At 41.5% G+C, this 15596-nt stretch overlaps 2 protein-coding genes across 2 annotated transcripts in view; one reads left to right on the forward strand and one right to left on the reverse strand.

Moving 5' to 3' along the window:
- The first annotated feature begins 4850 nt into the window (after positions 1-4850).
- On the forward strand, positions 4851-6700 carry pnp5a (purine nucleoside phosphorylase 5a). Its single transcript, XM_069672595.1, is given in 5 exon segments — positions 4851-5031; positions 5122-5225; positions 5414-5589; positions 5721-5911; positions 6045-6700. Coding segments are annotated over 5 exon segments (870 nt in total). The 3' UTR covers positions 6263-6700.
- A 110-nt stretch (positions 6701-6810) lies between these two features.
- capn1 (calpain 1) overlaps positions 6811-15596 on the reverse strand; it is a 29398-nt gene continuing 20612 nt past the window's right edge. The window contains exons 7-22 of the mRNA XM_069672593.1: positions 15316-15399; positions 14897-14982; positions 13088-13162; positions 12506-12666; positions 11665-11825; positions 11516-11527; positions 11197-11408; positions 11055-11094; positions 10901-10966; positions 10757-10814; positions 10589-10653; positions 9830-9898; positions 9544-9622; positions 9299-9415; positions 9005-9063; positions 6811-8879 (exon numbers count right to left, since the gene is read on the reverse strand). Of these exons, the coding sequence (XP_069528694.1) occupies positions 8853-8879; positions 9005-9063; positions 9299-9415; positions 9544-9622; positions 9830-9898; positions 10589-10653; positions 10757-10814; positions 10901-10966; positions 11055-11094; positions 11197-11408; positions 11516-11527; positions 11665-11825; positions 12506-12666; positions 13088-13162; positions 14897-14982; positions 15316-15399 (1371 nt within the window). The 3' untranslated portion in view covers positions 6811-8852. The remainder of the gene's footprint in view (positions 8880-9004; positions 9064-9298; positions 9416-9543; positions 9623-9829; positions 9899-10588; positions 10654-10756; positions 10815-10900; positions 10967-11054; positions 11095-11196; positions 11409-11515; positions 11528-11664; positions 11826-12505; positions 12667-13087; positions 13163-14896; positions 14983-15315; positions 15400-15596) is intronic.

The following is a 15596-nucleotide window of genomic DNA, read 5'->3' on the forward strand; positions in this document are numbered from 1 at the left end:
GTACAAAAGCTGTGATGATAAAAAGGTACCAGACTCTGACATGACAGATTTCTGTGGGAGTTTATCTGTGTTTATCTTGGACTAGTGAATTCATGTTGTCAAGCTCATTTCTGCCTCTATATAAAATTTTGAGAAGATGCCTTGTGTGTTTAATACAACAGGACTATTTTTCAGATATTGAATAAAATTACAAAACTAAGCCCGAAGCACCCTTTTACATGTTCAAAGGTTGAGCATGTTCATTTATCAGGAATTTTGGTGTTCGGAAAGACGAACGAAAGAAGGAGCTAAATTGGGATCAATTTATGCATATTTGATACCTTGAATTTCAAAGACATAAACAAAGTTAATGTTCAGCACCAGATATCTGTCAGCAGACTGACTGCACCCATGTGACTGGTCCTTTCCCAGCCTCTCCATTAGGAGAATCCATGGGAACATTTTTATTGACATCTCATTTGGCAATCAAAACTAAGGAACAGGTAAGCAGGTTACTGTGTACCATCGTGCTGCAGTCAGATGGCCTGCACTCATTGGCTGAGCTAAAGGCGTGTTAACTGAGGGGAGGGACGAATAGGTCAGCAGGTCACTCCCACCACGTTATCAGACATAGTTAACAATTCTCTTTCACAGGGACAAGAGATACGAAAAAGCCAGAACCCAAACAGAGAGCTGGTTGACTTAGAAGGAAATCAGAATACAAAACAAGGCTGACGACTGTCCTCTTATGTGTCAAAGCCAAACAACTCAAGGTCAAAGGCCGTCGGGCTGTATGTTGTGGTGTCTCCATGTTTTGGCTGATGTTAAACTTTGACAAGCCTTTGGTGATCTTGGGTCTCTAGCCTGCGTAATCCTACATAAGTAAACCAAGGCAAAGGTCAATCATCTTGTGCAATGATAACAATTCCAATTGGCCTTCACTAGCCGTAATTGTAATTTGGGAATTCACCATTTTAGAAAAACACTTATTATATAATTCCAGTGTGAACTTAACCCAAAAAGGGAAGTTATGCAATCTTTGTCAGGGAGTGGTGTGTAGTACAGCAACACCAACACATGTGTTCTTCTTGCGCAAGTTTCTGGCAGTGTAACTGTAACTTTCATCAAACACACAGGTTATACATTTGCAATTGTAAGTGTTGAACAGACTTCAGGGTACAAGTATGCTCTAGGTTTGAGCGTGTTTAACAGGGCCTCAGGTTGCTAAATGATGTCCTCTGGAAGGACTTAGGAATTCATCCTTACTGGAGCCAACTGAAGATTTGGGCTCTTCAGATATGGATTCCCCAACGGCTTCCTGTCTAAGAAGTTTGTGGATGGACCAATCCTTACCTTGATTAACCACATATAGAAACACCCTCTACTGGAGCAATGACTAAACAAATATTACGTTGGTCAATTATGAATTCATCAAATTATGATACTTACCCTGTGGATCTGGTATGTCCTTCTTGGCCACTTCTCTAGCCTTTCCTACTCTGGCATCTAGGTCCAGCTGCTTGGGTTTATGTGCTTCTACCTTTGTTTGATGGATTGCCCAACCATCTGCCAACTGACTTCTTATTTTCAAGGTCCTGTTTTAAGAGGTCACAGGTCTTTGGCTGAATAGTTTAAGAAGAGACCATTATTTTTTTAAGTAGTGCTTGAGTGTTAAGTAGGAGTAAGTTCTAATTTACAAGTGAAAAGAGAGAAAAGAGAAAAAGAGAACATTTTAGCCTCTTTGAACCTTGAAAGTGACACATATTTTTGCACAGTTGGTTTTGGAGGTCACAGTGTCCTACCTTATCAGTTGGGGCTACACCCTCCTGGTGGCCTTGGTACTGGCATTACCTTGTATAAGGAACAGTAGACAAAACAAACTCAAGTTAAAGCCTTCATGGTCCATCATTGTTACACATCACTGTTGCACACCCTTGATTTCTTTTTCTTTAGCATTATGTATCTGCACTTACCTAAAGGTGGGTTGTCGTCTGGGATTTGTAACGCACTGATTTTTTGCCGTTCGTTTTGCTTATCTATTCAGATCTCAACAGAGTTTCAAGAAGAGTCGTCCTTGCTTTCAATGGAGGAAGAGGCCTTTCTTGTAGTGTATCTTCCTGTGAGCGGGCTGAAAATTAGGTTAATTAAGTCTAAGTCAGCAGTCTTTGGTTTATGGTGTGTGGTACCCTCGAGTTGTCATGTCATCCACATACTCACTTATGGGTAGTAAGTACTGCCCACCCTGAGGCCTGTTTACCCATACGACTCTCTTGAATACTGCAATAATAACCTAAGTGTATAGTACTGTTTTCAATGTGAATGTATGTTGTATAGAATTTAGTTCCAACAAGATTTTACATCAAAATTCGGGTAGAATTTGCATAATAAGTACTTTTGATGATTTTAATACATTTTGTTCATGTACTTTTACATGCAATGGCGTATTTTCCCACTACCTGCACTGAAGGAAGAGTTCTGAATACTTTTTCCACCACTAGTAGATCATTGATTACAGAAACCGTTCAGCTTCTAAACTGCTTCAAATCACTTTGACTTCCCTGTTGCAACCCATCTGTTTCACCCTTGATTCGCTGCCACTGATCTGTGTCCACTGCTGTTAAACTTACCGTTTCTTTCATATTATTTATGGAACATTGATTTCAGGACGTTCAGTCCAGGTGACTGGCCTTCCTCGTGATTGTATGTGTACATTCTGAACATATCGTGGGTACAATGAGGGGCCATAAATGAGCAGATCAAAGAATGCCGTTTTTTTATGACTAAGTGGGTTGTAGTCTACCTAATTTACGACACATACACACTCTAACCAGGGTATATCTGCAAAGTTTACTGTAAACAATACCAGTAATATAGGGGGTATCAGGAAGCTATTTCAGCCCAAACGATGCCAAAAAATTGTGTGTGTGTGAGAGAGAGAGAGAGAGAGAGAGAGAGAGAGAGAGAGAGAGAGAGATCTTTTACTAGATCTTTTAAGTAGCCAACTACTGTGTAGAGGTAGTTAATTTAAAGTTTAACTTGTTCCTTTCAAATTTCAACAAAAGAAGAGTGGTCAATTATTAGTACTTTTTTTCAATTATCCATTTTAATGCATGTAGAGTAGATAAATATATCGATGCATCACATATTATCATATTTTATAAGTTGATATTAGGTTAGGTTTTGAAAGAAACAAAAAGATAATCAACTCACAACAGAATTGTATTCAACTCCAGTACTCAGTGTCATTACTGGCATTGAGATATGTTTTGTTTATGAGTCTGCATGTGTTGTGACATATGTGATGTCATACCTCACCAATCACTGTAAACACTAACTGATACACAGATCAGACACGTGATCTTCAAAACCAAATGTTTTCCAACAACCTGAGTCAAGGTGAAAAGCACACCATATCTTGTCCTGAATCTAGGACAATAACTGGAATGTTGATCAATACGAAGCTGAACACAGAACAGATGTCATTTCCTGTTGACACTGACTTGAATAGCTCTGAATAGCTCTTACAGTTTCTAATGTGTCACTGCTGCTTGAAAAAAAAAATTATGTTGGGGCTGATGATCAGAAAATACAGCAGAAAATACGGTTCCTAATAATTTTGAAGGTGTGTTCAAGCAGCCAATGGGGCTGCAGCAGCCATATGCGTCACATTTGAGCAGAGGAGGAGTGGTGTTAGATGGGAGGGGGCTTCTGTGTCTATAATAGAGCCGGTGACTGCGCCTTTTCTACACACTCAAGTGAGAAGAACTGAAGACTTTAACAGGACTCCAAACCAGAAGAGCTCAAGAAAAAGACTTTTTCAACCCAGGCTTGTCCATAAAATTTTACTCTCTCAACAGCAGGGCTCTCCAACGTTTTTTTCCTGCTTCGGAACTTGATTTTCTGCGCTTTAAAAAGTGTGTATCTACACTTTTGCTCCTTTTTTTACATCATCAGACAGTTTTTTTGATCTTCTGCAATGTTTCCAGAGGCAAACAAAGGGTGAGTACACTTCTGAACAGGCTGTACTTTCAGCTTTCACTCTCCCCATGCTGCTGGACACATGGCCCATTCATGTGCAGGTCGGGAGTAGGGACACAGGAATGTTTGGCAGGGGGCCAAAAAAAATATTCACACATGCGTGTTGAGCATTTATTCCCTGAGTGAGTCAATGTGGCATGAAATTGACATTATATGGAGTTTTAAACAGTTTGCTGATGACACCCTCGTAATATGGATGGTTCTTTGGGTGAAAGGTGTGACTATATGGAACTTAATGGTTTAAATAAAGCACTACAGAACTTGCTATTCAGTTTCAATTAGTTTCCATAAGAACCAAACACGATTCATTAATCGATCCGTGCTTGAGAGGGGGTTGAAAATAGCAGTTTGTCAAATTATAAGAATTACACAAATTAAAAGGGGATTAATGAGTATAATATTTCAATGCAGCTCACACTTAAAAAGTGTGTGAGTCACCAAGCACGTGGAGCGTGATACTGCTTTGACTCCACAGGAATGTGTGTGTGTGTCTCTTTAAAAGTCATACCCGTATTAGTAGCAGTTGTCAGATTAGGCCTGTTGCCCAGAAAAAAAGTCTTATCCTGTAATGTGATAATCACATCACATGTTGGTCAAAGAGAGGTGAAAAGGGACTCTAGAATAGACCAAAATTATTAGTAAGACAAGGTTCACAATTGCACTGCAAATAGAAGATTACTATTATTAGATAACTGGTATCTTTTGGGTTCAGTTTCCTTTATCTTCTTGTTCACACAGCTTCATACAATGTGTAAAGAGAAAACTCATTTTGCTTACATAAGATAATTGATTCCTGCCAGTAAAGTTTACCCTAACTTCTGACCCTGGTTTTTATGTGATGCAGCTACAGCTACGATGACTGCAAGGCCACCGCCGATTGGCTCTTGGCCCAGACAGACGTTCGACCCGCAGTTGGCATCGTGTGCGGCTCAGGGCTCGGTGGCCTGGCTGACATGTTGAAGGACCAGGTGGCTTTCAACTACAAGGACATACCCAACTTTCCACAGAGCACCGGTGAGTTCAACTAAAACAAACCTCTCTGTTACTAAGTGGTTCCCATTTTCTGTTGATATTTACTAACTGGTTGTGTTTTTCCTCCCGCAGTGCACGGACATGCTGGTCGACTGGTGTTTGGCACCTTGAAGGGGCGTCCGTGTGTTTGCATGCAAGGGCGATTCCACTTGTATGAGGGCTACCCAATCCAGAAGGTGTGTATTATGCAACAAGTGTAAGAGAGCGTTTGAAAACTTGCAACTGATTGAATCAAGCAGCAATTAGCCATGAAATCTGAAACCCCAAAAGAATGCTCCGTAATAAGTCCCTACTGAAAAATCCTTGAAACCAAAGTGCCCTCTAAATGGTTAGATCTTTATGTAACGGACATGTTTGTTTCCAGATTACCCTGCCCATACGCATCTTCAAGCTGCTAGGTGTGGAGACTGTGATGCTAACCAACGCAGCCGGAGGCCTCAATCAAGACTTCAAAGTAGGAGATGTCATGATCATCAAAGACCACCTCAACATGCCGGGATTTGCTGGCAACAATCCGCTGTCTGGACCCAATGATGAAAGGTAAGCATGGTGTTTAGTTTAACCATTTAATTCCCCGTATTTCTGGCATAACTAGGCCTGCAGACAGTCCAGATTTCCCTCTGGACCTTCCTCACTAAACCTTCTCCCTGTCCCTCTTCTTCCTCTGTAAGGTTTGGAGTGCGTTTCCCCTGCATGTCCGACGCCTACGATAGGGAGCTGCAGCAGATGGCCATGGATGTGGGACAGGAGCTTGGTTACGGAGACTTCCTGAAAGAGGGTGTCTACTGCGTGCTTGGTGGACCCTCATTCGAGACCATTGCTGAGTGCCGTATGCTGCACAAACTGGGCGCTGATGCTGTTGGTGAGTAGTCTGTATGGACAGCAAATATAGCCAGCACTCAATAGCAACATTAGGTCTTCTGTTGATAGCTCTTTCATATCTATCCTGGCATCCTTTTTAATGTTTTATTTTGATTTGCTTCTTTCCTCACTAGGAATGAGCACAGCCCACGAGGTTATCGTTGCGCGTCACTGCGGCCTGCGCGTCTTCGCCCTCTCATTGATCACCAACCAGGCGGTGATGGACTACGACAGCCAAGAGAAGGCAAATCACGAGGAGGTCCTTCAAATAGGCAAGCTGAGAGCGGAGCAGCTGGAGCGGCTCGTTTCCACCATGGTCACCAGGATTGAGCACAACAACAACTACGTCTGAGACTTCGGGATAGATAGAAGCTAGATTTTAGCCTTGCAGTGCGAATGGAGGAGACTTAGAGTGGTTATAACTCACATTTAACGCTACTGTGCCAAAACCCCACTTAATTTAGAATTAAGGTGAGCATCAGGCTCTTTTTGGTATTATATGATAATACAGAGCGCACACAATCTTTGTTTTCATGTCAATGTGCCTTATGTGACATCTTACATTCCCGTACCGAGCGGCTCTAGAAAAGGTTCTCAGTTTCTTTTTTGTATCATTTCAAGAGATGTATTTGTTCTAACTTAAAATATGTGATCAGCTTGTATAAATGTCTGCAATTTAACTTAACAATGAGCTAAAATCTGCTGTAAAGATCTTAATATTATGACGTTGAAATTTGTACATTAAGGTATTGTACTGTGCTTGTTTTTTTAATATGAATGTTGTTACTAAAGGTGCTATTTATTATTATATTAAATGTGTTTGTGCTGTTCTTTGGGGCACGGAGCAGGGTTAATGGGAGTTAACCATTACAACCATAAAAATAATCACTTATCATATCATTAATAATTAATCCAGGAATCATAAAATACTCCCCGTTTTTATTTTCAAAGTGTGTTCCACATACACACTACACAGTAAACCAAGGCATTGCATGATGAATGGGTCCAAAGGGGCCCTGAAGGTTTCTACTGTAAACATTAGATAATGTTACATAAGCATTACGCTGCAAATAGTGAAGACAAGAATGCTGGCATTGCTGGATGTGAGGGTTTGGTGGTTACTTATTGATTACATTTTTAAATGTAATTCCTCCATTTAAAAACAAAAACAAAAGCTGGGGAATAAAAATATTGGCAGAACAATGTATTTTGGTATTTGAAACATTTGCAGGTCAACTTTTTTCTTGATAACAAAAGTATTACACTTTATTTGTAGATCCTAAATACTTTTAGGCCTTTTTTTTTTTTTTACCCAAAAGTGACATTATTTTAGAATAAAACTCAATAAAACACTTGCTCCCCTTGTTGAATAGAAATAAGGCAGGCAGACAATATTTCAAACAGCATGCACACAACATATCCAACCATCTTGCATAAGTGTTTACCATCAACTCAACTATTGACAGTTCTCGTTCCCTTTGAAAGTAAACAAGGCTGACTCATCCCTTTTAAAACAGCTACGACATCCAGTTCTAGCCAAGTTTAAAAAAAAAAAAAATTTCATAATTTGCAAAAACAGTCAGTAAAAAGTGCCATGCATAACGATAAGCAAGAACGGCTACTCTTAAAGCTAAACAGGATCAGCTTTAAAGATATATAACTACACATTCTCTTATGATACAGCATACGGCCATTGTCTCAGCACTGCAGGGCCCAGTGAAACTTCATGATTGGACCCTTGATGCTCAGGGGAAAGCTAAGTTTGGCACCTGATGTAAACACAAAATGCCTGACCGGCAACATTGCTACGTAGGCCATGTAACAATCATTTATAGGTGCTGCTGAAAATGGGACGTAAAAGAGTTGGTGGAAAAATCAAATTGGCACATTAAGCTCTGAGAGGAGCAGATTTCAGGTGGTCCTCAGTTGATTGCCTCTTGAAGGGTTAGCTACAGGATTATTTTAACTTGTCAATGTATAATTTTCTTCTCTGCAGATCTGAAGGTACCCCTTACTACCCAGTGATTATTATGTACACATTTTCTTTAGACAGTAATCATTAGTGAATTGCAAATTCCCAATAAAAAACACCATTAAAAAACAAACAAATGATTGGCTTCAAATGTCCTAGTTCGCCACCTTAAATGGGGCAAAACTCGACACTGATGTTTTGGTTCAACATGGAGTTAATGTAGCAAAAATAATCGTATTGGTTGAGTTACAGTGCAATGTAATTGAAGAGTTGCCTAGTCAGCAACTTGAGTATGGCTAACATGGATCTGTAGTCAAGACAAGATCCACAAATTCCTTTTAGTTTCCTTCATTAGCTTAGGTCAGTTTAGCTCAGCTATGCTAACTATCAACCACCAGACTTTTTGTCGAAGGAAAAATATGAATGATTTTCATCAAAATGTAAAATATCAGATGATGATCATGGAGGAAACCAAGCTTAGAAATATGGCAAAAACATGTAGCTCATAATCAAGTAAGGTATGGTGGTAGCTACTAGCTAGCTTTTTTAGGCTAAGTTGGAAAGTTATGGAGGGAAAAAAAATAGCTACATTTTTTAAAAACCAAAATATGGGGGGCTTTATGTCTCCAGTCACTGTAATTCAACCAAAAAGTTTATCTCTGCCTCCAAGAAATATCTGTGTAGCTAAAACCAGCCTGCCTAGCTAACAGTCAGCTAACAGTGCTAACGCAGAGTTGACTGCCACGCTACAAAGAAGTAAGCTTCCTTCTGTTGGCAAAACAGGTGACAAATAAACGATTGGCACGTTTCCAAAAATAGGCACTGTAAAGATGAATTTACAGTCTTTAAGCATCCGAGGGCCTCAGAGGAAGAACTGGTGTAGAAAAAGGCACTTCTGAAACGACACATACTGGGGTCCTGGAGCTGCAGCAGGATGCAGTGCAACAGTTACAGAAGAGTCCACTCAGCTCTAGGCAAACATGGTCAGGGTAATCCACTGAAGAGCACAGAAAGAGTCAGAATTAGGGAATGGTAACTCACAGGTACTTTAATCACAGAATGGTACAAACACAATGTGAGAAAACAGAAAAGAACAAAAAGAATAATGAGATGAGGGCATACCTGAAAGAAGTCGAGGGATATAACATTGTCGTTGTCGGTGTCTATCGTCTTAAAGGTTTCTGCAGAGACAGAAAAAAGGCAATTACTCATTTTACAGGTGTTTTCCCAGGTGAAACAGAATCAGTCAATAACTGAACTCTTGCCTCGGCCAGCAGCATCTAACTTGCTGTATTTTGTCATGCATGAATCCTAACACATATCATAACACGTCCAAGATGTTGCGACTGGAATGGGAGGACAAGAATGTAATCGGCTCCTTAAAAGTCACTGAAGGTGTACGGTAATGGCACTCACTGTACATGGTCTCCAGTCTGACCAGACAGGTGACAAAGTTGTCAAAATCAACGGCCATGTCTGCCTCAGTGTAGCGCAGGATGATCAGCTGGAAGAGCTGGTTGGTCAGCTTGAAACCTGAAACAGAGGAACAAAAAGTTTCAAAAAAATACAATCGAAAGACGTCTAACCCAACAGGAAACCACAAAGAGATTTCACTCTGATTCTTGATGTTTTGCTTGTCATAAAATGAAAAGGGGCTGTACCTGCAGATTCAAGAGCCATCCTCATCTCATAGGAGCTCATGGTGCCCGATTTGTCCAAGTCAAACTGCCTGAATATGGTCTGGCATGGTGGCAAACACAGATGGAGAATGAAGGAGAAATCAGTCAGAATGAAAAATGAAGAATGGAAAGAAACTAGTTTTTGGACAGCAAACACAATAATGAAAACTAGTCCACTGGCAAGACATCAAAATAAACAGCAGTCTGACATGAGTCCTGTGAAGCAGAATCAATACTATTTGTCCCGATGTTATGTTGTTAAACTCACCAGGTATCGTTTGATCTTCTCCCAGAGGACATGGAACTCTGTCAGGCCCAGCTTTCCACTGCCGTCCGTCTGATGTAAGAAGTTAAAGGACAACATCGACACTCATCTGATCGAGGACAACAACATATACAGCTGTGTATTTTAATGATATCACAATCGGACAACTTTAAAAGGGGAACTTTACACACCGAAATCAGTTTACAGCGCTTAAGGAGTTACCTCAAGTGATGTCACTCGAGTCAGCTTCCGTTTGTACTGAAGACCTCTGTGGCCCGCTACTCATCTCTGCTACAGCTAGCAGCTTGTGGCTAACATAGCTGCTACTAGCATAACGCTACTACGTCTTTGAGCGAGCTGACAGGAGTACAGGTGCATTGTGGGTAATCGAGGCACCAGATATTTCTGTTTTAGCTGCACTGATTTTAAATGGTAAATGGAGTGTACTTACGTGGCTCCTTTCTAGTCTTGCAACCGCTCAAAGCTGCTTTTACACTACATGTCACACACCGTTTGCTGTTAGTAATTAGGGGTTCAGTGTCTAACTTGTAGACAGAGTAAGCTGGGGATCAAACCACCAACCTTCCGATTGAAAGACAACCCACTCTACCCCTGAGCCACCATTTGCTATGTTTGAATTTAAATTTCCATCGTGATGATTCATGATCTCATAGAATCTAATATTCTTCTTCACCAACAATATTTACATTTTATTAATGTGTTAAATAAATTATATACATTTTAATGGCACTTGAAGGATACGTCCATGAGGTTTATCATGCTGCGACAAGCTTCTTTAGTGAAGCCGTCTGTCTTCAGGTCTTTATCTGTTCGCATGAGAAAGAAACAGATTTAACAAACACAACACATTCTTAAACAGTAGCTTGTGAATCCACGGCACGGTTTGACATGGTTTTAGATGGTACGCACGTTTGCTGATGATCCTGTTCAATATGGTTTGCAGCTCTGTCAAGCTGATCTCCATGTCCTGTTGGCAACAATATAAAAACAATGTAAATACGAACGTCTGCACAGTGAACCACTACTCCTCTGCTCCCTGCCATGTGTGCTCACCGCCCCTGCCAGCTGCCTGAAGAGACTCTTGAAGCCTGCGTCAATCTGACTCTCATCGAGCTGCGTCTGAAACACAAACAGTAACATTCAAAGTGGTTTCCTTCCACACATCATAAACGATTTGGAGATCAATTCTTGTGGTTCATCCTCTGACCTCTGGTGGAATATCTGCTTTAATGTCATCATCAAGCTCCCTGACATGGAGAGAACAAAGACGTCAAGTTACTCGGTTGTCAACTTCAAAATGTTTCATGATACTGTTCTTCAAGTATTTGATTTTTCAAATAACCACTCACTCAGAGTTAGCAGGCTTCTCAGAGAAAACCCTGAGGACAAAGTCGGCCTCTTTGTGCGGCTCGAAGGTGGAGGGGACGATGATGTACTCCCCGGCCGGCAGCTGCAGCCGCGAGCTGACCTCCCTCAGGTTGATGAAGAGCTCCGAGCGAGCGCTGGAGGCGTGGGTGAGGAAGAACTCGCGCTTCAGGTGGACACCTGACTGGCCCACGAACTGAAAGAGACGGTTACTTTTTATCTTTTCAAAACTACAAGACAAGTCCTCTGGATTGTATTAAAACTGTAGCTTGAATCACAAGAGGAAGGAAGGAAAAGACATACCTCTCTTGGAACCTGAGATGGAAAGAAAAAGAGAATTATGAGATTACGTTAAAAGGTTCTTAAAAGCTTTACAGCTTACAGGATGTGTTGGTAACTTCACTCAAAGATGTTCAAGCTTTAAAAGCATCCTTAGTGAGACTGCAGCGAACCTCATAGACGGCAAACCCGATGGTCTCCATGTCTTTGCCCTCCCGTCGCTTCTTCCTGCGGTCCTTCTGCATGAGGCCAACCAGGAAGCTGCAGTCTGAGTGGCCGGGAGAGTCCGGGTGCTGCAGCATGAGCTTAAACTGAGGGTTCAGCCAAAAGGTCGCTGGAAGGAAGAGATGATTTTTGTCTTTTAGCTTGAATTTAGTATACAGAAACTAGGGTCAAAAACACTTAAAAGATAGGTGACAATCAGGGTGGAGGTGCAATAGTGAAGCAAATTATGTGAGGTGGCTTATAAGTGAGAGTATTCCCGTTAATAGCAGAACCTCGTCCCTGTGCTGGTTAACGCTGGGGCTTCATAAACGGACAGTTCACGGAGCAGACATTCCGCGGAGTGTTTACTTTTAGCGGCTACGCCTGCAGCGCACACACGGCGTGAGGTTGTGTGTGCTGACAGGAAGTAGGAGACGGTGAGCTTTCGTTTGCATAAGTTACTGCCACGGGGCTTTTATCGTTGGAGCTCAAGAGCTTGTCAGTAATGTTTGAGTAGTTCCACAAATCCATAAAACTGGGCTTTAAAACTAGTATAGAAAATATGAAGACAAGTTGTTTTTGCTGGCAGAACGAGAAAACAGCGAGTTTTTCAGTCATGATTTGTTTTTTCCAAAACAGTCCATTGTTCTGTCACTTATGTTTTAAATGGGAGTCACTGGTTCGCATTCCTTCCAAACCCTCCCTCAAGCAGTCAACACTTCCCCAAAGAATTCCCAAAAGTAAGAAGAGGGTGGTGTTCATCATGTGATCCTAAAACAGTTGATCATTGCTTTAGGGAATGATCCACACCTGGGAAGTTCCTGCAGCCTCCGGCCGTGCTGCCCCTCCTCCACTCTCCCTGGTAGAGCGAGGAGCTCCATTTCTTCAGCTGGCTGTTCTGCAGGGCGTCCGCTGTCAGGTTGCAGAGCTCCAGGCGGCTGAACTCCCGCAAGAAGTCATTAAACGACATCCTGAGAGACGGAAATTGATGCACTGTCAGGACAATGTAGGGACGCACTGGTTCTGAGTAATTTTCCATCACAGGGTCCAAGAGTTGAACCTTGTCTCAGGGCGAATGAAAAATGACCTTTTAAAGAGAAATGCCTCTTCCAAAAATAATACACTCACTCAACGGCTCAAAATTAGACTTTTAAATTGAGTTAGAAATAATTGAATTACATGTTAACAGATACAAATGTGAGTCCAAAAAAGAGAGGACACAAAACGTGTACAAATGTGTTCCTAAATTAGATACAACATTACAAAAACTGTCTTTAGGCCATGTCATAATGACAACCTTCTAATCCAGTGCGTCCATTAGCTGCCACAAAGCAGAATTCTCTGTTTCCACACACAGTAATGAAGAGAGTCCACGCGCACAAGAGGACTCACCAGAACTCTCCGTCCTCGCTGCGGTTTTGCAGGCGACTTCTGGCAGAGCGATCCACGTTGTCCCACTCTCTGGAGCTGAAGAATTCACAAAGAAACAAAGATGAAAAGGACAACAAAAGAACAACCACACAGCGTTCGTCTTTTATCACACAGTCCAAATGGTTTATGTTGAGAATTCCCAGCTGCAGTGTTTCTTTAATAGAGAACCTAATCAACAAAGGGTTTACTTTAAGCTCTTATTTAAAGACCTCAGTCTATTTATTTCTTGTTCAATAAAACTAAGAGTCCACAGCCATGCGAGCAGCCCTGCCCAGTTGTACTGAGTGTCAACTGACGCCATTTTTTGCCGTTTTTGTAGCTCACAGCCTCTCATTTGAAAATAGTTCAACTTTTAGAACACAGCCACGCCCGTCAATGTCACTTCTCCCACACCGACCAATCAAAATCAAGAAGGGGCGGGACTTCAGATATCAACTTTGCGGAGGTGAAGCTAATCCTTTTGTTTTTTCGTGTGTTTTCTTTCAAAAAGAAATATTAAGCATACAGTGCAACTTAAAACAGACTTAGCGGTCACTACTAAGGGAATCAAGAAAACTTTAGTAACCTAGCAACAAGCGCCAGTGAGAAGCGCTCTGAAATTAAGGTCATAAGTGGACGTTGAGTCTGACAATAAAGATGAACTGAACTGAACTGAACAGGCCTTTATGCTAAAGTTAGCATGCTAAAAACCTGACAAACACTTGGTATAGTAAGATGTTTACCATCTGAGTTTGTCGTAACACCATGCTAACATTTGCTTATTAGCATAAATAAAAGGTAAAGCTAAAGCTAATTTGGACTCTCACTTACTTTGCAAATATTTGGCCAGAAACCAATGCAAATTTCTGACCAGATGGGGACGCTAGATGAAACTCAGGGACTGTCCAATGATATCAGAATTCATCCTCTGGGTACCATGATTATCTGTACCAATATGTATGGCAACACAGCCAAGCAGTGCGGATGTATTCTACTTGAAATGGCTGAAAAGTTCTGTCCTCAGGTTGGCACAAGAAGAGGATAAACAAAGTTAGTTGGATTTATCCTCTGGGGATCATAACTGTTGTTGCAAAATTTTATAGCAATCCAGCTAACGATTGTTGACTTATTATTTATTTTTCAACCCTAATGGTGGCACAACAAGGAATGTCAGGTGATCACTAAAGTCTGTAGGGTTCATCCTCTGGGGATCATGCTTAAGCATACAAAGATACATGGCAATTTTGTTGAGATATTTCAGTCTGAACCAAAGTGGTGCACCATTTGACCAACACTGCTGTCCATAGATCAATCCTGCCAACGTGGCCGGGGCTGACCTGTCTGAGGATGAGAGGGAGCACATTCTTCTCTTAGTCCAATCACTGTGTCGATATGTGCGCGTCTGATCATCTGCAAGCTGCGAGTTTCACGCACACTTAAACGTGTGTAGTCTTGAAAAGGCTGTGACTTAACATGGAGTGTCATAAGTGTGGAAAACATCTGGTATTTCTTCTTTCATAACTGTAGCGATACATTATGTAATCCCAGTCGTTTCTCCACTCTGTGGCTCTACTGCCAAATGTCGAGTGCAGCTGAGGAGCCCAGTCAACCCCCATCCCCCACACATCTTTTTTTCCCCTTTCTGGGCCTCTTTGGGATCCGAGTAACCGCTTTGGAATTGATCGCACAGGCTTTGCAACATCTTGCAAATGTCTCTCAACCTTTGTACAAGTTTCATAATAAAGATATGAGATAAAAAAATGAAAAAAAAAAGGTTAGAAAAAATCATACTTGTCGCTCCAGGCTCCGGTCCATTCCACTTCCCCCCAGGGGTTCCTGATGCGAACCAGCTTGGTCATATTTCCTCTGTACTCCACCTAAGAGCGAGACAACACCCCCTGGCTTTAACACTATCTGTGTCACGTTCTGGCATGGTGCTGGGGTTCATCTTTACAGTGACAATGAAAATATAGATGCTTTATTACCGCAGAAAAAGTTGAAGAACTTCGATATCTGTTGCTCATTGTTGCCCAGAATTTACTCAATCATTTCATTAAAGAAGTACCAGTATTGGTACGGTAGTTCTGGTCTTGACTTGTATTTCCATTTGACAATAAAGAGGGTTGAACTTGGCTAATAATCAAATTTCACGTCAGATCCCTGAAATTGTTGGATCTGATTTAGAAGAGTTTATCTTCTGTCTCTCTCACCTGCTCCACACCGGTCACAGAGTAGGCGTGTCCCTTCACCAGCTTCTTGAACGTGACGGCCTCCATGTCTCTGGTGTTGGTGATCTGCGGATGACAGAGAGGAATCAGGAGGTCAGTGACGTCTATATCACGTTTCATAAAGTCACGATGACTGTGACGAATTTCATGAGCTCCACATGTGATGTTGCAGTGAAACAAGGGCTCATTCATGAAGATCACAAAACTACGGTGACATGGGAAACGTGACTTGCAGACAGTACAGTAAAATTCTTTACTTTGTA

Source organism: Semicossyphus pulcher, unplaced genomic scaffold (assembly GCF_022749685.1).
Source record: "Semicossyphus pulcher isolate SPU_LCO1_2020_fin unplaced genomic scaffold, fSemPul1.0.p SCAF_21, whole genome shotgun sequence".
Classification (NCBI taxonomy): domain Eukaryota; kingdom Metazoa; phylum Chordata; class Actinopteri; order Labriformes; family Labridae; genus Semicossyphus; species Semicossyphus pulcher.